Raw genomic sequence first — 25803 nt, 5'->3', positions numbered from 1 at the left:
TTCCTGCCCGATTGCACCCAGAAATCTCTTTAGTCATTTCACAGTGCCTGATTTGGCAGAAATCCCACCAAACCTGACATTAATTGGGCCCTATCTAATCTGAGAGCAATCTGGGAGTCAACGCAGTTCTAAAGGCAACACAGCACAGGTAAATTCACCACACAGAAGTATGGTGGGTTGAGTCTCATTTTACAAGAGGGGAATTTGGTGCCATTACCAAAAAAGTTTACAAAGCTCCAGCAGGAGCTTTCTATCAAAAGAAGGTTTTGATTCAGCATTACTGTGGGTAAATGATGGATGTAGTTCCACCATAGAGAGGATCCTCAGACTCACAGACCTTCATGTGCTCCCAGGAGGCTGACAAGAATCCCTAAGAAGCTGGGTTGACAGAAAGCAAAGTATGCCGTGCTGCGTCCACAAAAGGCTCTACTCCCAGTCCTGGGAGGAGGCTTGTGCCAGGTGGGAGCCGACACGCAGCCCAAGTGGCAGAGAGGGGCACTACCTGGATGAGCTTCTGGCAAGGCGACTCTAGGCTCCAAGCAGCGCCTTGCAGGAGTCAGGCGACGGCAGAAGGAAGGGCAAGGCGGTGAAAAGAAGATCATAAGTCCGGGTGCAGTCCAGAGAGTCTACTCACCAGGGAGAGCAGCCGAGCAAAAGACCCAGCCCACAAGAGACAGCGACTTATATAGGGGTGGAGTAAAGGGTGGTTCCATTAAATGAACCAATAAGGGCAGACTAAAAGGGAGGTGCTAGTGTAATTGACAGCCTGGCTAGCAAATGGATGGTAGGGTGGGGAGGGGTATCTTCCTTTAGTCCAATCACCTAACGGGCTTGAAGGAACATTCTGGAACAAGGGGCGGAGTCTTTAGGTGATGGACAAGGCCTTAGGGCGGGATCAACAGGATGACTAAGCAAAAAACAACAGCAAGAGGGGCGGAGGAATATAACTGACAGCCTCAACCTGGGGAGCCGGGGACCAATCAGAAACGGGGCGGGAAAACCGGGGCTGAACCAACACACAGTTATGGGGGGGAGGCTGGGAGAAACCATTCGAACTGAACTGGTTTAAATGCCGCACCACAACAAGAGCAGGTTGCTGTCTAATTGGCATTTCTTCCCCAGGCTTTTTGTCTGTGAGTTAGCCAAGCCTGAAGATAAATGATACAGGGGGAAATGGGCACAAAAGGAATCTAAACTCATGGCCCCAAGGACTGCAGCTTCAGGAGCAGGTATGTGCTGTAAATTGCAGCTTGAAACAAAAACATCAAGATGTTTTCAAATTAGATGTTTTTTTGAACAATTTGTTCCGATTTTTATGTGTGCTCACCTGAATGTTCCAACTTGCATCAGGCCAAACAACAGATGTTGAAGAACTCACGGCCCCCCTGGGATATAAAACTTAATATGTACTTGACAGTAGAAAACAAACAATCTGCAGTAGCTTAGAGGCTTAATTAAAAGCCAGCTATACCTGTGGTAAAAACTGGCAAACATTGGCTTTTCAATGGTTTCTGTGAGCAATTTGAAGAAAAAAAACAACCAAAATGCAAACCTACTTGACTTGACAGTGTAAAGAGAAAAGCAAATCTGAAGAGCAGCTGGGGTTTGGGAACACAACCTTTACTGATGGAACCTTTGGAGATAAACACAACTTAGACAAGCACTTAAGTGACGCACAGGATAGAAAAAGTTACTTTAACAAGATGTATTTTATAGAGTTGTGGGTTTTTACTACCAGCTTGCAACTAAGAACTCATGAAAAAAGAGGAGTAGAAGTGCTTCTGAAATGGGGGAAGCAAAATGTATTGCCACCTCTTGTAGAACAGCCAAGGTATCTGAGACAGTCCCTCAGCACTTGCTGGGCAGACTGGGAGCTGCTGGGCAGTGCTGCAGCTGAGCACCTCGTGGGAAATGCAGGGAAGCTCAGCAGAGATCACAGTGGAAGGATTTTAAAGAAATTACACTAAAACCTGCAGAGTTTAAGTTTCTTTTAAAGGAACATTTGCTGTGAACCGTCCAAGAAAGACCCTCACTTGCTCAAAGCCTGGTTCACAACTGAAATGAAAGCAATCCTTGCAGAGCTCAGTGCTATTCAGCTGTCCTCAATGCACTTTCCAAAAAAAAAGCAATTAACAGCCTCCAACAGGAGAGCAGATGAACAGGAAACAGTTTCTGTGAAACTCTCCTCCTTACTGCTGCTCTAAAACACACTCTGAGGCTCACTCCATTTGTGTGAATGGTTTCTAAACAGCCCACTTATTTAAAACTCCATTTTTGCTGGGCTAAATCTCCCTCCTAGAAAGAGAGCCAGAGTGACATTTATCGTAGTGCCACAGCCAGAGACCCCCTGCAAGCACAGAGCTCCTTCCTGCTCCACACTGATGCATTACTACGGAGAAGATGCAATAGCAAATCCTTTCAGTCTTGTTCATCTGTTAGTCAAATAAACAGAGAAGGAAGCTGGGTAATTTGGTAACAGAAAGTCTTTCCTCACTGAAACATCACAGGCAATAAATAACCACTCAGTGGGTTTTTGTTTGTTCTCTTCATTGCTCTATGGCTCTGACAAAAGAGAATTCATCTGGTGTTAGGTTTAAATGAAGAAAAACATATATATATATATATATATATATATATATATTCATTTATACAGAAGTCATATGGGGGAAACCAAAGTTAGCTGCAAAGAAAGGTCGTAATGGAAAATAAAACACAATTTATAACTGAATTTAATCCTTTTTCTCCTTTCTTTTGGACAAGCTCATTACAGAAGGAGAACTGAATTTCTGCAGTAGCTGCCTTTGCTCACAGGCCTCTGATGAGCAATCAGCCCTGTGCACTGAAGCATGAACCCTATATGTGTACAGAAATTCATAGTTCAACAAATTCCCCAGATCAACCTGGAGATGGAATAACAACACAATTAGATGTGTTATTAGAGATAGTGACCCAACACCTTCATTTTTTGCCTTTCATTTACCTTTCCATTTGCCTGCATCCAAAATGACAAGCTGGTCTGCCTTCACTCAGTCCCTTCTGTGATGAATTGTTTGATGAAATTTCTGCAGGCCAAAAATATTATGGTTTTCTTTTTAATTTTGATGTTGTTTTCCTTGTGTTGCTATTCACATGGAAGCCACATATGGATGGAGGAGATAAAGGAAAATGCCACATTGTGCAGGCTTTGAATTAAAATAAAGTTCTTCCATCACAGTTTTTTCATGGAGCAAAACACTCAAAAGATCCTGCATTTCTTCCATTTTTCTAAGAGGGATTATTCACCGAGTTCATCTTTGCCAGTGAAAGCAGCAACAATTTTGGAGTGGAACAAGTTCAATAATTTTAATATCTCTTGCTGTCTACAAAGTAAACTTCTTATCTAAATATACCCTCCTCCACATGAGCCTGCCACCGTGCCCCTGGTTATGGCAATGTCCAAATGGCAGCTCCAGATCCTCTGTGGAGCCTGAGCCACAGCCATGGGCATCTCCATGACACCAACAAGTGGGAGAGCCAGAGCACTGATATCTCTGGTTGATCAGGGTCAGCAGCAGCCTGCTGCAGTGGCAGATACTGCTATTAAATTATAAGGATATATTGGGTTTATTCAGCATTTTTTGTGTACCTTTGCTTACCTTCTTCAAACCAGTCAAACCAGGTGTTATATAAAAATAATACATATAATATACATATGTGTGTATGTGTATAAAATAAGTTAAGGGTGGCAGCCTCAATTTTGGATTTACTAAAATTTTGGATTTACTTCAAGCATCTCTCCTACAGAAGGTGGACCAAGGAGCAAGTGGTGCACTAGCAAGGCACAGCTGGGCCATGGTAACCCCAGAGAGTTTTTCAGTAACATGCTGCCCAACTCCCAGCTTCTCTGAGCCTGTTTTCTGGAGAGGGACTTCTCGCTACACATCCCATGCTGCCACAGGCTGTCAGCACTGTAAGTGAATCAACAAGTAACACAGTTACCCCTAGGTAAAGGGAAGAAGGTCAAGCAAAAATATCATAAAATCAATACCTCACTTTTTCTAAATTTTGTTTTATTTTATTTTACAACTCATTGCAGCTGGAACCAGTGGCAGACAGACTCTAAAGCCAGGTGCTGAGACAAGAGTATTTCCCCATGTGCCTTCTGCCATGGAAAGGCTGCTGTAAGCACCAGCCTCTTGCCTCCGAAATTAAGAGTTTCATCACTTGTTCAGTGACTCAGGATAAAACAAGTTCCACATTTTCAGAAGTGAAAAGTAATTCGGCCTTGAACAGCAGGTGATATTTTTTGTATTTCAGTTCAAACTTTTTTCTTAACAGAGAAAGGAGAGGCTTTTAATTTTTGGGAGCCTTATAAAAATAGTCACAGTAACTTTACTTTGATAACTCCTGTCTGTCATAACTGGGACTTCAGACTCCTCTTGCCTCATGCAAGTGTTAAACCAAAGGAGCATCAGCGACACCAGCAGCACAGGGTCTGCCATTTCATCTCATTTATTATTTTATCTGAGCTCTTCCCCTCCTCTGCCAGCTGGCCAATATTTTTAAGATTTTCAGACACTAAAATATATTTTAGAGCATATTTCATTAAACAGGACATTTCGGAGACATATCCTTGATGTATAACTTTATGAAGGACAAATATTTAATGACCCAGTTTGTAAGGGGGTGGCACTGCAGGGTGCCTCCATCCCTGGATCAGACCTTGCTGCTGGCCAAGGGGTGATGTCTGTCACCTGCCTGTGTCAACTCTGCCTCTCTGGTGTGGCATCCAGTGTCCTTTGTCTTCACACAAGACCTGTCATCCTTCCTGCTGCTGGAGGGCATCACAACTCCTGCTGGCACCAAAAACCAAAACCACCCTGCTCAATGATACTTATGGATAAGAAACACTTTATTCACTGAAGGGTTAAATACACTTCAGTGAATCATAATTTGAAACAGTCTCCAAAAGACTAAAGGAAGTGCAGGTGTGCCTGGACAGCCTCCCAGTGCTGCTTGAAGGTCCCTGTCCTGCTGCTGCCCCAGCACACTGGGCCATCCTACGCGTGCCCTCACAGCCACCGGCCAGTGAAGCCCCAGCACTTTATAGGTGTGAGCCTTTCATTCATTCTCCAGCTAAAGCAGGTGTCCTGACAGGCAGAGGCACTCCTGTGGTGAGTGCTGGGCTCTCCTCCCTGTCTGTTCCCCTTGAGAGCACACGCTGAGCTGAGGTCTCCCCCAGCCCTGTGCAGATGTACCAGTTAACTTCCAGCTCAGTTACTGGCCCTCAAGCACAGCATCACTGCTGTGGTTCTTCAGCTGGAGTGCCAGGGGCGCTGGCTCATGGAGTCCACTATTCAGCTGACTGCCCTGAAGAGCTGAGAACCCAAAACGTTTGGGAACCAAGTTAACTTTGGATTTCCCTTCCCTGCTACCACCTCAGCAGGAGCAGATTCCTCACAGAGAACAAGTCTGATGTCACACCAGTGGTGGAGGATGCCCCTGAAGGGATTTTAATTAGTTCAGGCTGGTTTATTCCACCATAGTGGATCACAAAGGGCCCATAGCTTTATCATCTCAGAGCTCTCAGCTGATGTCTTTGATAGCAGCTTGCATCATGTCTGTTTGCCATTGACTCATTAGCAGCCCATAAAATTGAAAATAAATTAGGCTACTATTCCCCAGACTTTGGTCATTTCCTAATCTCATGGAACACACAAAAATAGCTATACTAATGACATTGTTATGAATTTGGTTTTCTTGCTCATCATTACAATTTTAAAGTGGCTTAAATGGACTAGTAATCACCATAGCAACAAAGCAGCACTCAGGGGGACTACTATCAAGAGAATTTGATGTCTTGAAAGGGTATGTGGTTTTTTTACATCTTTTCAATGAAATCTGGAGGTTTTTTCTGACTTTGAACCAGATAACAGACCAGAAACAACCAGGAAGAAAATATGCACATTCTCATAATAGCACTGAATATCCCCAAATCTACACTTCTTATTTATTGATGCAAAGTTTAGGGGGCATGAATAGGGAAGCAAGTAGGAATTAGTCCACCAGGAAGATTTAGGTATGTGTTGGGATAAAAAATGCATTCCAGTTGTAAAAAGACACTGTTGTACCTGGGAAAGCAAATAACTGAGGTCTGCAAGAAGACCACAGTGTCTTGCTGTGCCTCAGCCTTCAGAGACTTTTTTATAACAACCTTTCCTTCTTCTACCTCCTCCTTCCATTGCTAAACATTCAAAGACTCTTAGAATTACTTGTCACAGTATATAGCACAGTCTAACATGGTTGTTTCAGTTGTTCCTCAGACACTGACAGCAACAGCTAATTTTATTAGGGACAAGATATAATTTTTTTTAATGTTTGCTACTGCCTAGCTACAAATATTTAGATCAATAATGACATTATCTGTTGTCTCTTTCCTATCTTTGCCTGTTTTCTGGAAGATGTGATGTGTCTCAGGTAAAAGCAAATTGAGTCAGAGATAAAATTGTTAGTGTACTTTTTAAAAATATTGAATCAGATCTGCATATACATGTGACAAACCCTCTCAATAAAAACCCCTTCTGTGAAAATCCACCCACCTGCAGCTGAGGCTGGAGTGCTGGGATGTTCCATGCACCCTTCACCAGCGTGGCAGCAGGAGGGAAGCCAGAGGCCGGTTTATGCTTGGGCAGATATTTACCCTTACTTACCTCAGTTTGCCCTTCCTCCCCAGAATGCCTGGCATCAGTAAATACAGACATCAGGCAGTACAGACAGCAGGTACAGCAATACTCCTGCCTCCATGCAGGCCTCATTTAGCAGCCTTAGGGGCCAGGGTTGGGCAGTGCACAGCTCCTTCCAGCCCTATAAAACCCAGTGTTTTCTGCTCAGGATGGGCTGCCCCTTGGTGTGCCACAGAGCTCAGGAGCCATGTCCTGCCAGCCAGAGCACAAGGCAACCCCCGTGGGGTTCAGAGCCCAGGGTGGAGCTGTGGGTGGCTGGGGAAGCAGTAGGCAGCTACCCCCAGCCACGCTGGCCAGCCCCTGGGCTGATCAAGTAACCTATTAAAGACAACAGAAATTGCACTCTTGAGGGCAAAGACATTTTCCAAGCTATTTTCTACCTGTTTTCCTTGTTGGAGCCTAAGGAACCAGCACACATCCAGCTGGAGCTGGGGCCTCTCCATCCCTCTCCTGCCTACATCTGCCAGACTGCTGTGTTGGGGGGTGTGGGATAACAGTTTACTTCAGCCTTTAGCCTCCACCTTGGAACAAAAGCATCCCAGTATTACAGAGCACTTGGATTAACAACATTGCTTCTCTTCTTGGAATGTGCAGAGTTTTCTTCTTATAAAGGACTTAGGTGCATGCCAAAAACTTGCATCTCAATGCCACTGCAATCACTAGGCACATGGTTTTTAGGATGAAAACATGCCACACATCAGATAACATGTCTTCTGCTTCTTCTGCATGGAGGCTGTGAAACAGCCATCCCCTCTTTGCTCCTGCTTCCAAGAGGGATGAGTCTAACCCAGCACAGCCCCTGAGACAGCATGCTCAAACAAAAAAGCCCACAACTCCCCCTGGCTGTATTTCCTGCCTCCTCTCTAATCATCCCTGCTCTTATTGCAATGGCCCCAGTTGGACATGGAGGCTGGCACACCTGTAGAAGCAAGTGTTGGCAGGCTTCTGCCATCTCCAAGTCAGGAGATGCACAGTAAGTCTTCACTAAGCCGTCCACATTGTCAGGAATCTAAACCAGCAAAATTACTCATACAGTAGAAATAAATCTTAAGCAGGCATTAGTAGAGCAGCAAGTTTAAGATGTTTGCTGAGGTTTAGAGGATTTTGTGTTTATTTTCCCAAGAAGTCACCAAATACAACTGGGATTTGCCACCTTACATGATGAGCATAGAGGTCATATTTGAAAATGGCTGCATTAGGGCAATACAGTAAAGCTACATTTTCCATATAGACATTCTTTATACACTTTTTGGCATATTTAAATGAAGAGTCTCAACATATTTATACAGCTTTGAAGACAGTATTCCCCTTTTCCCAAAAGCCCTCCTGAACCCCGCTCAGCCACAGATGGTGTGAGGAGCACCCACAGTCATCACAAGTCCAGTTTTGGACTCAAAGCTGCCTCTCCCTCATATCCCATCTGTCTTCCCTTCCCATTTCAGCCCTGCATCACACAGGTAAAGTTCAGGGCTTTGCTTTCCTTGGAAAGTGCCCAGAGCCACTCATCTTGCAGAAGGATTTGAGCACAGACACAGCTGCCACCACTCCATGGGCTGTGTGTGCATCAGGGCTGCTTGTTTTGGTAAGACATAGGGTCAACACGCCATGAGAGCAATGTGAAGTTCCCTCTATGAGCAGGAAAAGGGCTTTCTAAGGCATCTCCCCTGCCAGGTGAGTGCTGGGAGTAATGGTGACACCCTGTGTAGCTTTGGAAACTTCTAGAGCATGTCCACTAACCAACACCAGCACACTTCCTGCAGGCATCTAAAAATGCAGGGTATTGCAAGAAAAACACATCTGAAACACGGGAAAGCCTTGCATTATGAGAGTAAAGAAAGGTAAACATACACATTCACACTTCATGAGAAATGTCTAGTGGAGGCTGCTGTTAGCTCACACTCCAGGACCCAACAACAGTTTTTTTCCCAAATAACATCTAGAAGATTTAATCCTTTTTCCTTTTTTTTTTCTTTTTTGGCAAAGAGCTTTTTTTTCACCCCAAATACTTCTTGTATAGATCCCATTTCTACAAACATATAACTTGCATGATATTTTTAAGGATTGTTAGGTTCAGAATCAACTCATGACTCTTATTCCTGCTGTGTGGCTGGTAAATATTTGTGACTGGCCAAAGACACTTCTGGTCAGGGCAACATTTTTTCACAAAGCAAAACCAACACTGAATACAGTTGCTTTGTTCACAAACTTTATACTAAGAATCCTTCCCAAATATTTATCTGACATAAACAACCTAGGGAGAGGATTTGTAGAATTTCTTACTGACTGAGCCATGATAGGTTAAAACCTCATGCCCTGTGCTCAAGAGACTGACATGGAGATGCCTCAGCAAATAGCTTAGGCTCAAACATTCCTTCCCAAACACCATTTTGCAGCAGGCAAAATCATCTATACCTACATTTGCTCCTCTGCAGACACGTATTTTGCTCAACCAATGCTTGCACCAGTAAAACTAGCTTTTTCAAGAGATTGTTTGCTTTAAAGAGCTCACTCAACAAGTTAAAGAAGCATCTTCTTTCCCAGTCATGTAGACGATCAGGAGCAAAGACATGACAAATTAGCTTGAGAAAATGGAAGCCACAGAATAATCCAAAGCAGCAGATATAGCAATTTAGCTCCAATTTATACCAAATGGGAGATGTAAGAGGTGAAGACAGCTCTAGTGAACTTGTGACATGTTCACTGGGACATGGTCTGTCAGTATCTCTAAATAATCAGAACTGAAATTACAGAGTTATTTTTGTGAGAGGAAGAAAACTGGAACAATGCTGAAGGAGAAAAACAAAGGTCAGAGGAACCAGTGGAAAAGTTCTGAATTCAAAACTGTCATAGACAGCAAAGGAGAAATTTGGGAAATTTAGGAATGAAAAAAAGAGCAACTTTTATCAATATTTGGTATTGAATAGGGAAGGACAATGAAAAAGGAAAGCTGAAGAAGATCATTATCCATATGCAACTATATGTCACAGAAATTGGCAAAGATGGAAGGAACTCCAGTAGAGAATAAAAAAGCAGGAATTTTGCCTAATTCACATCTCAACTAGGCTTTGCAGCTTGCAAGGTACAGAAAAGTGCCAGCTATTTAAAAACAGAAAAAGGTATTTATCTACCCCTCATCTCTCTTCTTCCCAGTCAAAGCCAACTTGACTAAATACAGCATCAGTTCAAGCTAAATCTAGTATTAAAGACATGTTCATAAGTACATCCTTCAGGCACTGCATTACACCCACCTAACTTCTGGAGCATCCACAGCCCAGTGAGGACACTGTTGCTGCAAGGGACTGATCCCTTTGCAATATCTCAACCTCTCTTAAGACAAAAAATTAACTTTTCACACTTTCCTCATTTCTTACTTTTGGAATAAAAATATTCAAAAGTCTAAGATGAGCCAATAATTAATGTAATAAACATTTAGCCTAACCTAAAACTAAGGAGAGCAATTTCGTGAATCCAAGGATTCAGTAGAAGAACTCAGACTTGAAAATTACTTAAAAGTAACAGCAAAACCCCCTCAGCTTCTCCAAGCTGAATGCTGTAAGTGCCCTGTATCATTAATCCAGACTGCCCAAGGCCATGCCTTGCTCACTGAGCCACTGTGTGTGGGGGACACTGCAGGCTGTGGCTGGAAGCCTTTCTGCAGAAGGAACTGGAGTTCCAGGGGGAGCAGGTGAACAGTTTGTTCAACTCAATTCTATGTTCTTCATGGGCTGCTGAAGTGACCTTGACACAGCAAGCACTGTTTTCAAAAAGTCCCCTCACACATACCACGGTGTCTACAGCCAAAACCAGACTTCCAGGCTCCGCATTTTCCTTCCACAAGGCTTCAGGCAGGTGGGATTGACTCCAGCCTCTGTGAGTACTGCTGCAGGTGCACCTTGTACAAACATTTAACAAAGAACACATTAAACCAGTACAAGAGGGAAGTTAAGTATTCCCTGAACAAGTTAAGTATTGTCAGAACACTTAAAATACCAGCTTAAAACACCAATATATCGCCAGCTGCATTGCTGCCACCAGGAGAAAACTAAATATTGAAGTAAGGAGAGCAGCACATATTCACGTGTGGAGGATCCATCCCAGACTGAGCTATTTCAGCCCAGCCAAACACTTGGAGTACTGTAGAGGCAAACAAACGGGTCTGGATCAGATGTCTGGATTAGCTCAGTGCCAGGATTACATTCCTGAGGGCAGACAAAGGTCTGAGAGTGCTGGGGAAGCCAGGGCTGGGCAGCAGGACAGTGGGACAGCTTCCCTGGAACACAGCAGGAACTGGGGAGCCTGCCCAGTCACCCCCAGCAGAGGCACTGGTGACACGCAGGCACAGCACTGCAGGGTGGGCTGCTGTGACCAGGGAGCTGAGGTGACACACAGGCTGCAGAACAGCTGCAGAACAGGTGACACACAGGCTGACAGGTGACACACAGCCTGCAGAACAGCTGCTCCTGGTGAGGGAATGCTGCTGCTGAGCACACCTCCTGCACACCCTTGGGATGGAAAAGGATTTATCCCTACCTCAGCAGCACAGTGGTGTGGAGCTCTGGCTGACAGGAGCTTGCACTCCATCCATGACACTCATCCATGCCCTCCTGCAGTGGCATCTTGGAAATCACTGCTTGCTTTTTCTTTCATTAAATTAACCATGTAACCACAAAGTGACTGATGTGCTCACAGAAAAGACTATCCAAAAGCACACATACACTCTCCAATAAAGTAATAGAATTATTTCAAATAAAATTCAAGTTCCTTGGGCTTCAAAAGCAATGACACCCACCCGCCTTCCCCCAGAGATGGCTGTGAATCTGCCAAAAAGCACTAACTCACTTTGTTCCAAGAAATCAGGTGTAGATTTGATAGATAAATAATTGAAGTTTGCAAGAAGCATTAGCACAAAGCATTTTTAGGTTTATTTAAATAAAAATTATAATTTATACAAGACTTTTTAAACAAACAAGATTTTCTTAAAAAATGTACAGGGCAAATAATTTCATTATTTCAATTATTCATACAGTATAAGTCTTCTGTCGAACAAAAGTTACACTGATAATGAATTATTTACAATTTCAAAATATAGACTCAAACTTCAGACATAAAAATTTTAACATCCATTATATTTCAATGATTAGTAGAAATTAAACATTTGCCAAAATGTACAGAGTTCAATAAAAACTACCAATGTTTTCAAACAGGTTTAAGTAGCCAAAAAACAGGTACATCCTTTCATCTCTTCACAGTCGGGTAAAATTCCTTTTCTCTTTGTCTGCAGAACGAGGGTAGAGTTTTGCTGCTGGCATCCTGTGTGATGTTGCTACTAATAAATAGCTTGTTTCATTCAATCTTGCCTCAAAAAAGCTACAGTGCACAGAAAGGCATGATTTCATATTTCAGCTTGTTTCTCTTTTGAATTTAAATGGTCAGTGATAAAGAATTAGTCAGTTTTCATCTCCCTTTTTTTACTGTCTTTAAAAGGGACTCAAACTAACCAATGAACTTCTCAAGAAGTTAGATCCAATTACACGTGAATGATCCAGACATCCACAGACATGAACAGAGGTGCAAATATAAACAGCAATCAGACGGACAGAATGACAAGAACATCACTTTCAGCTATTTAGAAGCACTTTACATTAAGTGTTCCGACCCAGCCTGTTCCTGAAGTGCACCAGGCTGTACTGCAGAACTAAGGAGGAATATTAGAATTAAGGTGGGAGCTTCAGTGTGATCACACAAGTCAAGGATACATTCACTCACTGCCCATCCCCTCCTGCCCTCCAGAGGGTGCAGAGGGGAGAAAAGCCCCAGTGACCACCCCAAGGTCACCTTCAGTCTCTGCAGGCAGGGACACCACGGGAGCAGCTGTGCAGCAGGGAAACCGGATAACCCAATGTAAAGTGAAATTTGCAAAGTATGTACACAGATGTCTGTCAATTATATTACAACTCTATTAAAAAAAAAAAAGAACAAAACAAAGAAATCCAGTCTGTTTTCTCTACACTAGAACCAAGGTTGCATTGCAGTTTGCACTAGGTTTGCTGCTATAAGGATCACTAACTTTTAAGTTCACACTGTTAAAGCGTGGATTCATTCCAAACATTACATTGGATTTTATAAGACATTTCTCATTTCTTCATTCAGAAAATAAATTTTAAGAGTATATTGTACACATGAGGCATTTCAGTCTGGGAAAAGGATAATGCTCTCTTTTTTCCCTCTCAGAAGCCTAGGTATGGTTCATTGTCCTGGCACCAGCAGTACAGATCCTATAGCTCCTCCAGGAACCAGAATTAGGACAACCCTGTACACAAGGGTCACCAGTGAAGGGTGGGAGGGGGAGGAGGTAATAAGTGCAAGTCAACTGCTTTCCTACTGAAACTGCTGTTATGATCAGAGTGAAGGTATAAATTACACTTGAAAAATGATACAAAAATAAGAAAAAGAGCATGCTCTCTGTAAAAAATATAGTTTTCTGTTTCTTCCAAAAAAGAAAAAAAAAAGATAACCTTAAAACACACCCAAGGGATTTTCTTCTTAAGACAAAATGAATGAATCTGATTAAGATTTATATAACATTAAGCTATTTTAATGCCTATTTTTTAGCTGCACTTGCTAGTCAAGGAAGATTCTAGAAAGAAAAGCCAAATTATAATATGTAGCAATTACAAAAAAAGATATTAACTGATTTTAAAGTAGTTTTGATGAGAAAGATTTAAGATCAATATTTTTTTCTTAAACATATAACCTGAATGTGTAAAGTAATGAAACCATAAACTGTCAAGCTACATCCACTTTAAATGGTGGCAAAATGGATTTCCCACCAGTTCACTTGCATTTGAAGTTTCCAGGCCCTGAGTTACAGCATACCAAAGGTGGTTTTAGAAATGCACCCATTTTCCAGGTCATGTACAGACATGTTCCAGTGCTACTCTAAAGTGAGAACTTGAAAATTGTATTTTAACCATTACAGTGGTCTCCTCCCTGTTCTTGCTTACATGTCTACCCAGGGCATACCCCATCAGTGTTTCACTTTACAATACTCAAACAAATTATGATATTCAACACTACTGCTTCATATAAAATTTGTATAAAGTTCTCATATCCTACCTTTTCACGGCCAGACTAAAATAAGGTTTGTATAGTTTGACCTCCACCTTCTTCATTACTCCTGCACTTATTGACACACTTCAATTTAAAACTGTGCTAAGAGTTAAACACCCTTTGGTGTTTGCTACCCCTCTCCCTCCTTCATTTTACCCCTTTCCTTACAAAGAAAGGAAATTCCTGTTCAAAAAAACAGAGAAAAAAATCCATGAAATTAAGTTTCATTTTACATAAGAATTTGCATCTCCATTGCTTTCTTTTGGGGCCACTCATAGAATGTCTGGAGCCATCTATACTACTCAACTCAAAAGACATAGCAAAGGAAAAGACACTCTGGAAGGCTTGGCATAACTCCTACTGTGCTTTCATGAAAATGCAAATAAAACTCTAAACCTCTCAGATGGGTGCTATTATATAGAGTATAAAAGCTCTCTAATATTAAAGACAAAGGTCAGTATGTGCTTTGCTGCTAGACAGGCCTGAGAGAGTTTAGAGGAGTGCAGCCTTCCTGTTTTACCTGGCAGCTGGGTTTAATTGTTACTAAAATTTAGTTCTGCAAGGGGGAAGACAGAAGCACACCAACGCTCCTGAAATCATGCTTGAGAGGAACTAGTGCTTTCAGTTGCTATATTATAGCATAATTTTATCACAAGGTAACTCAAGAAAAGAGCCAAATTAAAAAAGATCACATCTGAGTTTAATTTAATCGTTCCCACCTCCCCAGCACAAAAAGCCTTCAAGTCTTAATGCATTAACATACAAACGCCCTGTACATGCAACATGTACAACAGCTGAGCCCTTCTAGGACAAGTACCTATAGAAATATAATTATAAGATGCCTAACATTTTAGGAACAACATTTTGGTGCCCTCTTTTATAAAAAGTATCTGCCTGCCTTCCCTCCTCTTGCTTTGGTTAATGAGGAAAGGAAGATATAGTTACAAACCTTCTCCTCCAATTCACTGTACAAGCAATTTAAACATCTCTGTGCAGGAAAAAATGAAGTTAACCAAACCAGAAAAACATCCTTCTGCAATGCAAAAATTAGCCAGGAGGAGTTCTAAATGCAGTTGTACATACTAAGAAGCTAATACTTCCTTGGTGTTGCCACCAGTTTTAATAAAGGACCCAATTAAAAACTCCAAGCTGAAGAAGGTGACTTCAGGCTGCTGCAGTCATCATTCTCACATCTCAGGGAAAAACAACTAAGATAAAGGAACAAATGAATCCCTAGTGACATCAGTGGAGATAAAGAGATCACTCTGTTATATAGTCAGGTCTCCAAGCATCTTCCCAGCTTTTAATGTCAGTAAATAAACATTAAAAGTGCTTAATGTGCAAGGCTAATAGTGATGATAGCACTTTCACTGTTTTCATTTGGTTTTTTGTCTTTTTTTTTACAAAAACCTTAAAAACAAACATGAAGGCATATATAAAATACACTTGGTTTATGTAACAGATAGAATATAAACCACCAGACAAGAAAAATTATTGCAAAATAGATGAGGATGTTCATTTTTTCACTACCAAGTCATACAAGAAGGAAGTTTCCTTTAGCTCTTCCAAGATAAGACACTAGCTTTCAGTGCTGGATGATGCAGATGTTATTTTCATGTATTGGCTGAAAATTGTCTCAAAAGCTTCATCTCTGTGTACCATGGCACCAAACACCAAAGGCTAAATGACAGAAAAAAACCACATCATGTCAGTCCACAAAGAAAAAGAATTTCCTCTAGGTGTATTTTTGTATCTAGGAACAGATTAATTGTGGTAGAAATGCATTGATAAAGACAAAATAATCCTTTTCTCTATTTAATCCTTGACCACATGGCGCATTTTCTAGTATTTTTCACTTCCTTAAAAACTTCATCTGAGGGTCAGGCCCTCCCACCTGAAAAAGCCTCCTCCCCCCTGGATACTCTCAAGCCAACAGCTTTTTGTTTCAGACTGCATAGCAAACTGCATGCTCCTGATGTAGGATGCCAGGGAAAAGCTTTCTGAAGCGTTAGAGTAAAACACTCCCGATGCACTAGACCAAGCTGAGTATTTAATTCATTAAAATTCTGAAGACAAACATACTGAATAATAGACAAGTGAATTTTTTTAAAAGAAAAAAAGCCAGCCACTGGCATAAGGGGATAAAAAAAAGCCTTTATGCTGGTGCTAACCAGAGGAGGAAAAGAAGGTAAGAAATCCAACACAGCAATACAGATACAGCCAGCTACTTACTTTCTGTGTAGATGGTGTTGATACAGCAATACCCATCCCTGATCCCGGGAGAACAGAGAGCACTTTATACTAAAAAAAAGCAAAAAAAAAGCCACACACAAGGACATAAGATACCTCCTGTACTGAACAATTGCAAAAGATGCTGCAGAGGTTACACAATCCATCACTGCATGTCCTCCCAGCCTTGACTAAGAGACCTCTGCTAAAACCAGGATGAAGGCAGCTGCCATTCTCTGCAGCCTCATTCTCCTGGACTTGCTGGGTGCAGCCTCACCTGGACAGCCAGGATCCTTCCCTCCATGTCCTCCCAGGAGCTGCTGGAAGCAGCCCCAGCCCCAAAGTGAGCATCAGTCCTGCTCCAACCCGCGGGAGCCAAGGCGGCCGCGGCGCGGGGAACGCAGGCAGAGAGGATGGGGCGGGCAGGGCACATGAGAGAGGGGCCTGAGTGCATCACCCACAGCTTCCCCTGCAGCTGACATCCACCCACTCCTTGGAGGAACAGCAAGCAGACCAGAAAGAGCTTCTTCTTCAAAATCGGATAGAAAACAGGGTATCACAGAGTCATAGCATCATTAAGGTTGAAAAGAGCTCCCACCTTTGACTGAACACCACCATGTCAACTAAACCACGCATGGATTGCTTGCTTGTTTTTTTACAAAGTCCATAAAGGTAAGAGGGAATACAGTTGGCTGAACTTGGGAATATTCACAGGGAGAAAGTGACATTCAAGTCAGACCTGAGTTTCCCACCTCCAAATAAAACCACAGTACTTTTTTATGCTTGACTGCATGATCCCTGTCTCATCTTCATTAAAAACACTAGACAGATGCAAAAGAAACTTTAAAGGCCTACTGAACAACAAAGTAAGTTGAAGCACAATGTTTGAAATCCATTAATATGAATTATTAATTCCAGTAGGAATGTTCAATTTGAGCATAAGCTGTCTGCTTTATAGACATGTCATAGAAATAGAAGGAATTAATTTGAAAATCTGGAGGTACTTATGCAGTAATAGACACCAGGCTGAGGTGTTTCTTTGCTCAACATGATTTAATCTGTGGTAAGGATGCAGCAGAAAGCAAGGGTGTCTGTGTTCAAGACAGGGACAAGTTCAGAAAGGATAAGAAAAAGTGATGTTAAAGGACATAGAGAGAGGTGCAAAGCACCAGTAAAGCCATTAGTAACCACAGGCTGATAAACCTCAACCAGAGGAAGGACAACATTGCCCTTGCTATGCTTCCAACCTTCCACTTCTTGCCTCTTCTACTGATGGGTCCCAACTAGATGAAACTCCAGCCCACCCCAGTCCAGCTATTTTAATGATCTAAAAATTTAGATCATTATTTATCAGTTTATCAATTTATTCTAATGATCTACCTTTCTCCACTGACAACAATCCTGCCTCCCTCTAAGGCACCTACTTTTAAGATGGTGCATTTATCAATATCCACACCCAAACTGAAGTCAGTAATACACAACTCATGCTATCAATAGATCTTCTTAAGGCCTACACAGCTCTGGTCAACACTGGAGTTTGTAAACAACATAACTTTAATTAAAAAAAAAATGCAGGAGTGTAAGGGTTTAGTAAACTAATTTGTCTTCATGCTTATAGCAAGTTTGTTTGTGCTAAGTCTGAAAAAGCAGTTCTGTGAAACATTCATAATCAAAGAATTACATTTCACTTGTACAAATTACCAGTGGCATGCTTTTCCAAAATAACAAAAGCACAAATTCAAAACATAACCAGCTGAACAGAAAACCAGTTTTCTCCCCTATTTACAACACCAACCTTCTGGATATCTGTAATGTCCGACAGCTTTATAACTTTATTTCTTTTTGATGAGCCAGATTTTGAGCTTTCAAAGCACAGGTAACTGAAAACAAGAAAAGAAAGTGATCATTTTGACAGAGTGTTTTAAAATAAATTTCTCAAATATCCTCTTGTCTCTTCTGAAGTTTGAAATCTCACAAGTTAAAATAACTTTCTAAATAAAAGAAAGACATTCAGTTCAGTTATGGCTTCTAATTTAGCACAAACATTTATAAATTCTAGCAGCTGGTTGGTGTGTCTGAAAGCCCAGAACATACAGTATGCACACACACACACAAGAATTCTTGTATTTATATCACTGCACTGCATGGTTAAACCTGACAAGCATTTTAAAGACACACAAGGGACGTATATCCTTAAACAGTTGAAATACCAAATGTCAGAAGGCTTATACATCTTTCACCATCCTAAAAGAAGATTAATGAGAAACACTGTGTTAGTTTCATGTTATTGTGCTGCACACAAAAGCTCAGATTTCTAAACACTGGAGAGCAGCCTCCATCACTAGGTGACATTGCATACAGATGAGCTTTACTTCCTTTCATTACACTCCAAAGGAATTTCAGTGCACGACCCAAACAGTAATGACCATAGCTATTCAGTCCTGGGAGGCTGGGAGGTAAGTAAGGAAATTTTAAAAAACAACCACTCACCCATAAAAATTTGAATCCAAGGCTTAATGTTCAGTTTTCTTTCTTGCTGTTATTTCAAGGAAGCTACACATTCAGCTTGCTTGAAAAAAAGCCCAAACTAAGAATATTTCTCAAATAGCTGTTGATCACAATTTTCAACGTTCACTTGGGTTTTAGGTTTCTTTTCTAGTGTCTGGTATACAGTTAGTATGTTATCCACATCAAGAACTGCAGCTTCTAACAGCTGTCTGTACAGAGCTACTTTGCATTCCTATGCAAGCCTTTCCAAGGCAAAACCTCATCTGCTAAGCACAGCCACACACCAGGTTCAGCTCCACCTCTCCTATGATGCTTCATTGAGGCTGCTAAGCTCCTTGAAATGGCATTTTTGTTTCAAAACATTATTGAAGGACCCTTTTTAGATTCAAACACTTTAATGTCTTGAATTTCCCTCCCAAGACAGGCGTGGAGTGCAGTGACTCACTTTTCTGTGACATAAAGAATTCCATTCCTGATGTAGTCTGTGGGCATCTTCCGATCTCTGTTGATCAGGCAGCAGCGCCAGCCATTTTCACACACTGAAAAGGTCATAACAAGAAATCTGACTTTAAGAAAGAGAGACTGGCACAATCCCAACAGTCTCCTTATACAATAGAAAACACTGAATATTAAACTTCAGATACCTAAAAGTGCTTAGAAAAAAAAGCCTAGATCAGGTGTTCTAGACACCATAACATCTGTTTTAACACTCATTTTGAAAAAAAAAACCTCAAAATAAAACCACCCACACAATTATTCCCTTTAACTTGACTACTGGATTTGCATAACCATAAAAGGAACACCAGGCTGTGCACTCTTTCCAAGAGCTGCAAGGGTATGGAATGAAAGAGACCACCTCCATTCATCCTAATTTAAAGTAAGACCTTTAAATCAAAAGCTTACACCTACACAATGCACAGAAAAGGGATTCAAATTTAAACTATCCTTGGCTTTTTACAAAATAGTCTACTAATGCAGCCTTCCTGTGGCATCATACCTGGCAAAGGACGTTCATTCTCTGATAGGTTAAAAACTTCATGGAAATTTCCTCTCTTGGTGGTATGAAAACGACTTGTGTCTTCATCTTTGCTTATTCCAGTTGGGGCACTTGAGCCCACATAACTCCTGGAGGCTGCTGTTTGAAGCTGCAGAAAAAGAAACACGATTCCAAAATGTGAGCAGCAACATTTAAGCTACACTCTCAAAAATAATTTAACTAACTACTCATTCTAAAAAAAAAAACAAAAAAAAAAAAACACCAAAAAACCAAAACTATAATGCAACAATTTTCATTAACTACTTCCATAAATTAACGTTGGACTACTACACTATGCTGCTGCTAGAACACAAACCTCTAATATGGTACCTGAACATCACCTTTCAAAGGGCTGCCCTTTGATGGACACACTTTGCTGGGGTGAAGCACAGGGTGCTAAATGTACCTATCTTAAAATACCATTTTTCTACAGTAAAGGCTGTCTCATTAGACACAGCTAAGTCACTGCAAACAGCTCCAATGACTGTAACTAGTGGGATTACTAACAGACAATATATTATCAGTACTTGGCTAGTTTTCAAGAGATAAACAAAGTATTACTGCACAAAAGAAGTTAAGAAAGAAAAAAGAGAAAAAAAAAAGCCACACAGAACTGCATAAGCTCATTATGAATACAAATGCTGGAAATGAAAGGAAGTTTTCCACACTATGATCCATACCTTTTCATGCCCTGACAGCTAGCAGGAAAAGAAACAAACAACACAAATGTGACAGTGACAAAAGAAAAAAAGTGAAATCTATTTAACAGTATAATACACAGAATAAAACATGAACCAAGTGGCACTGCAAGATTTTGCTCACAAACCAAGAGACTACACACAATGAATGCAATTAAAAAAGAGTTACAAGTGGTTAGAGCACACCAGTTCAATTAATTCAGGTTGTACAAGAAGCAGTGATCTTTTCTGTGCTTTGAAGTTGCACTAAATTTTGAGAGTGTTGACACATAAAACAAAATCTGAATGGTTGTTGGCATCCTTGGGAAGGAAAAAAGGTAGTACAGAGTTCCTAAAACCAAAGTACTTCAGTAAAATCTACTTTTAAGCAGAGTTTAAAAGTCACTGGAGACTGCTCTGGCAACAAGCCTTGCTTCTGGAAGGACAGCAGGCAGTTTCTTTTGGACAGCTAGCCTGCACTCTCATTGTCCTCTTGGTGGGGCACCACATGGTTCCAAGAGCTGGCACCAGCAGCTCTGCTCTGAGCCCTCCCAGGCACATGCACGACTGGCAAACTGACCACATGCAAGCTCAGCACTAAGCTCTTCTTCTGTAAAGGCCCAGTGCTGCTGAAGACCAAGCAGCCTCAGCTGCTTTTTTGTTACTTTGCACTAAATTGGCAGCACTCAACACCTCCCAGGATTTACACACTGAGAAAAGAAACCCAAAGCAAATGAAAACTTGTGAACTGCAACTGCTAACTAGAAACCAGACTGACAAAACAGGCACAGCAGAGGGCATCTGCCATCCACCTTCTTAGGATACCTGTAAGACAATGATGCATCAGGGGCAAAAAAATAAAGTTAACATGGAAAGCAAATGGCTGATGGTAACTAATATCACTTCTGTGGTGCTGAGTCCCTGGAACCAAGGAAAATAACAGCTTTTTCAACAATCTTTGTGCAGTTAAAGATGAAAAGAATTTTCTGAAGGCTTCTTAGACAAGCTATTTGGCTGCACATGCACACAACCAAGTGAAGCACCATGGCCCAAAATATAAAAATGATCAAAGCAAGAGGTCTAACACTCTTTGTGCTGGAATAAGGACTATTTCTGCTCTCTGCTACACTGCTTCCTACCTACCTGTTATATAGAGAGATTCAAAAAATGGAGTTTAAATTTCAGTACCATTACCCATCTGGTGGCTGAAAATAAGAGTAGTTCTGCCCTTACTTCTAGTCCTGCCTAACACATGCAAATGTTTCCTCTTACCACTCAGGCTTGAGACAACCAATGCCAGTTACTAAGAGAAAACCAATTCCATAAGCCTTAAATCTAACTGGAAGTGATTGGATTTGTAATTCTGGAAGAGTCCTGATTGTCTAAAAACATCACCAACCACCTGGAGGTATTCCTTTTCACTTGATCTGCCATCAGCTTTTGACATACAACCTTTACCCATCAGATACTGCTGTCAGGACTGCTCTCTAAGGACACAAGGTCAGAGTGTGGCACAGGCAATTAATATTGCATTGTGTCTAAGTTTACTCTGTCTTGTACACTCTTGAACAATAAGAAGCTGAAGTGAATGCACACATGCTGGCACTACATGCTTTTGGGCTCTGCCTTTCCTATGAACAAAAGTTAAAAAACCCTCTTTGGTTTTTACCTTTTAGTACAAAAATCTATTTTTCATAATGTGAGGTTTGCAGAAATCTGTCGAGGGGTAAGAAAGTTTCTCTAAAACTTTATCATCATTACTGAGATGAAGTTAATGTTTTCAAAGGCATTTGGAAGCAGGTAAGGCAGTCCTGCACATCCTTTCCAGGAAGACAAGCCAAGGCCACCGAGCCAGACCTGGTAGTACAAAAACCCTGTCTCTACTTGCAAAACTAAAGCCATGAAGAAGAGCCAAAAGGAATCATTACTCTCTAAGTTTACAGACTCAAGTTTAGCAATTCAGAATCTTTCAGCCTCTAAGGCAGATTAGAGAGACTCAGCAATACGATGTCACAACTGCCACAGTATGTGAAAGATAACCTGTAAGTGTGAGAAGCACAGAAGCTTTCAAGATCCTCTTCTGCAAGCAAGAGAAATACAGGCCATGGATGGCTTCATCCAAGTGCTTATTTACCCATCTCATCCCTTGGAAAACAGGAACAGAAGACTCACTTTCTGTAAGAAACTCTCCTTGTCCACTTCCTTCTGAAACACTCAATTGTGCTGCAGTTATTTTACCACCCTCTGCTCCACCATCCCCCAAGCCCCAGATTTCCTCTTAACAACTGAGGGTTCATATCTTATCCCTTTTACTCTCCAGTTGTATACCCAGGCTGAATTACTGCTCAGTACTGTGCATTTCAGACAGTACTCAGAAACTCCATGAATGCAATTAGGTATTGTGCTAAGAAGCATTAAGCAAATGCTAAAATGGCATTAGACTCAACGTTTACTACACCTATTTTAATTTTTAAACTAATAAACATTGACAAATCCAGGGATATGGAAAACCCTGACTCAGTTACCATGTCAGGCCCCAAAACAATTTACCAAGATGCACAAAACACAATACTTAGTGACTTAACTATGACATTAAAAGAAAAAGAAAAAAGAAAATGTACCGCAGGAGTACAAACATGAAGTCATTTATCACCACTGTGTTAAAAGGTCACCTAATACAAACAACCATGAGACATCATGTCTAAATATGTAAACTACCTTACATCCTTTGTTAGTGATTATCCCATTAGAAAGCTGCCTATTATATTTTTTAACTGCACTTCAGTTTAAGTAAGTATGTAAATTTCCACTGAAAAAGGATGTCTAAGAGTAGAGAAAGTGGATACAAAAATAGTGTATTTGACAACAGAATTACACAGAATGTAGATTAAAGAAATTGGTATGAATATGGATGGTGTTATGTGTTTAGCTTCATGATTCACCCTGTATCTATACATACATACACATTTTTGGTAACTGATTCCTTTCTTACAAGAAACAGAATCCAAAGAAGAACTGTAAATCTTGAAAATAATAAAAAAGGGATATTACAATCAACTAACATTGATTGTAAGGATTTAATAACCTTCTCTTTAATGTGCTCTAGTCACTGGAGAAAAGGAAAAGGGAGAAAGGGATCTGATTTTCAGAGGCTGAGAACATAGGGACAAAGAGATTCATTACCCTTACCCGTCTCGACACTGTAGCATTAGATCTTTCTTTGAGCTGAGGATCTGTCAGGAGACTTATCCAGATGATATAAGGAGTATCATACTTAGCTCTTAGTCTGGGGCATCGTTTGAAGATAAAATCAATAAGAAAAAACTTGATTCCAGCATAGAGTCCTGAAAAAAAGGTCACTTCAGTTTGAATGCTGAAGAGGCATTAAGAACATCACTGTTTTGATCATATTTTCAAAAGTTCACAAATGAAACAGAATTCTATATATTTAGTCACAGTGTTAAAATCATTCTCCTAGGTTTACTATTTTTATTATTCTTCTTCCAACACCAGAAAATTATTTTTCTTTCCTTCCCATCCCCACTTCTTTTAAACATTTATATAGCCACTATTATGCAGAAGAACATTTGAATAATTCAAACGTATGTTCCTTATTACCAGAACCATTCTGAAAACATTATATATTACCAAAACAAAAAACACACCAGAGCATTCAACTGTGCAGCTCCTGCAGGAATTTTAATGGCAACAGAGGGCTCTCATGTACTACATAAAACTCTAATCTTCCAGTCCCAACTCTTATCTTATACGAATTATTTTCTTGCATACTGCTATTCAATATGGGCTTAAAATACTCTCTCAAAACTTTACTGAGTGCAATTCAGATCTCCTAAGAGTCAAACAATTATTCCTCACATCTAAATTCAACTGCTGTGTCACGCAAACCTACATTTATGTTCAAGCTAACAAAATTTGAAGTTCAGTGCCACTTAGAGTAATACTAACTTGATTACATCCTTACTTTAATGAAAAAAATGAGAATTCTTGGTTCACAGTACAGGGCTTCATACCTTAGCAAAGAGTCTCATGATGTAGTGAGAACCCTTTTCTCAATTCCCAGCTGAGACAGAGTATCTGTAACAGACCCACTGGAATCTGTTCGTTTTGTCCAGCCCATCCTCCAAGTTTTATCAGGAATCCTGCTAACTCTTTTGTTTTTTTCCTACATTGTCATTTTCATGCCTCCTGTGTCATGCCACTTATTTCATCTACAAAGATATATGAGCAAAAAGCCTCAACACACAGGATTTTCCAGAAGCCATGGAGCTGACAGCCTGAGAAGTTCAGCTAACAGACTTCTTCAAAAAGCAAAAGCATTATCCAGTCTTTTCCTATTATACACTGAGCTGGTTTTCAAAATGGTCATGACAAACGATGCCAAGCACAATGAAAATACTTTAAAACATTGCATGATTTATTAATGCAGGTTTTCTCTCTTAAACTCTAAAATTCTCCCTCTATCATGTAAGATCATGTAAGTTTTAACCATTAAGTCTAGACCGTAACAGGTGAATTATTTATTGTGTTTACCCAATGCAAGCCCAATAATCCTGTAGGGCAAAAAGCAGGATGCAATAAAAGCTGCCCATAGAGCAATGTAGAGCTTCTGTGTTATTTCTGGCTGGACCCACATGAACAAGCTGAAAACAAAAAAGAAGCACATATTTTATTACCAGTGTTACAGATATTGGCCAAGTCTTGTTTTAAAAGGGAAGACAATCTCAGATAACTGAGATTATCATCAGATAACTTACTTTTTAAATTTTTCCAGTATGTCTGCCATCTTGCCAAAAAGGTTCTGCATAAGAAGCAAGAGAATTAAAACCAAGTCCTGCATTGTTTTGGGGTTTTTTATCCACATAATGAAAACAAATAGCTTTCTGACTTTGTCGGTAAGCAATTCCCAGAAGTTACTTTCTTATACTAATTTTTAGTCATTTATGTACTTCACAACTGAGTAAATACAGAACAGACTAGCAATACATGATGGTTTCCATCTCATTTAACCTTGTTCTGTAACTTGGGATTGATCCTTACAAGTGAAGAACCTATTTGATCCCACTGTCATGACTGGAAAGCATTTACATTACTGCAAATATTTTAAACTAAGCTGTCAATCTAAGAGTAAAGAGCTTCTGACAGTAGGTAACAAAACTGAAGGTCTCTTCAGACATTTTGAGTACTGAAATTTCAGGAAGTGGTAACTGAGTTCATCAAAAGGACTGTTAGCTTCTTGGAAACAGACCATTATCAGGTTTTATAATAAACCATTGGAGACAGCAGATTTCAACTAATTCCAACAAATGGGGAGGCAAATGACCCCTGCTCAGGACTCAGGCCATATTCTCTGACCAGTCCTTACTGTCAGAGCACCTGAAAGTTTCACCTTGCCAATAAATTTCCAAAGGTGTTCATGTAAACATGCACCGCCCCCAGCAGAAGGAAGGAGCTGAGCAGTCACAGTCAGCCAGGGAAGGCTGAACCCCTCCTGACAGCAGCA

At 40.7% G+C, this 25803-nt stretch overlaps 1 protein-coding gene across 3 annotated transcripts in view; it reads right to left on the bottom strand.

Annotated features, from left to right (window-relative positions):
• Nucleotides 1-11621: 11621 nt before the first annotated feature.
• The window catches only part of GRAMD4 (GRAM domain containing 4), a 76288-nt gene continuing 62106 nt past the window's right edge, over nucleotides 11622-25803 (bottom strand). For 2 of the 3 annotated variants that reach the window (XM_038153767.1, XM_038153768.1), the window contains exons 12-20: nucleotides 25058-25101; nucleotides 24834-24943; nucleotides 23472-23626; nucleotides 20286-20303; nucleotides 19567-19714; nucleotides 19015-19108; nucleotides 17857-17941; nucleotides 16065-16133; nucleotides 11622-15512 (exon numbers count right to left, since the gene is read on the bottom strand). In XM_038153767.1, coding sequence (XP_038009695.1) covers nucleotides 15411-15512; nucleotides 16065-16133; nucleotides 17857-17941; nucleotides 19015-19108; nucleotides 19567-19714; nucleotides 20286-20303; nucleotides 23472-23626; nucleotides 24834-24943; nucleotides 25058-25101 — 825 coding nt within the window. In that variant the 3' untranslated portion in view covers nucleotides 11622-15410. The remainder of the gene's footprint in view (nucleotides 15513-16064; nucleotides 16134-17856; nucleotides 17942-19014; nucleotides 19109-19566; nucleotides 19715-20285; nucleotides 20304-23471; nucleotides 23627-24833; nucleotides 24944-25057; nucleotides 25102-25803) is intronic. The other variant, XM_038153769.1, reaches the window with a different exon arrangement.

The sequence above is a fragment of the Motacilla alba genome, chromosome 1A (assembly GCF_015832195.1).
Source record: "Motacilla alba alba isolate MOTALB_02 chromosome 1A, Motacilla_alba_V1.0_pri, whole genome shotgun sequence".
Lineage (NCBI taxonomy): Eukaryota > Metazoa > Chordata > Aves > Passeriformes > Motacillidae > Motacilla > Motacilla alba.
Note: the sequence above shows the minus strand (reverse complement) of the source record. Positions and strands in the feature narration are given on the sequence as shown.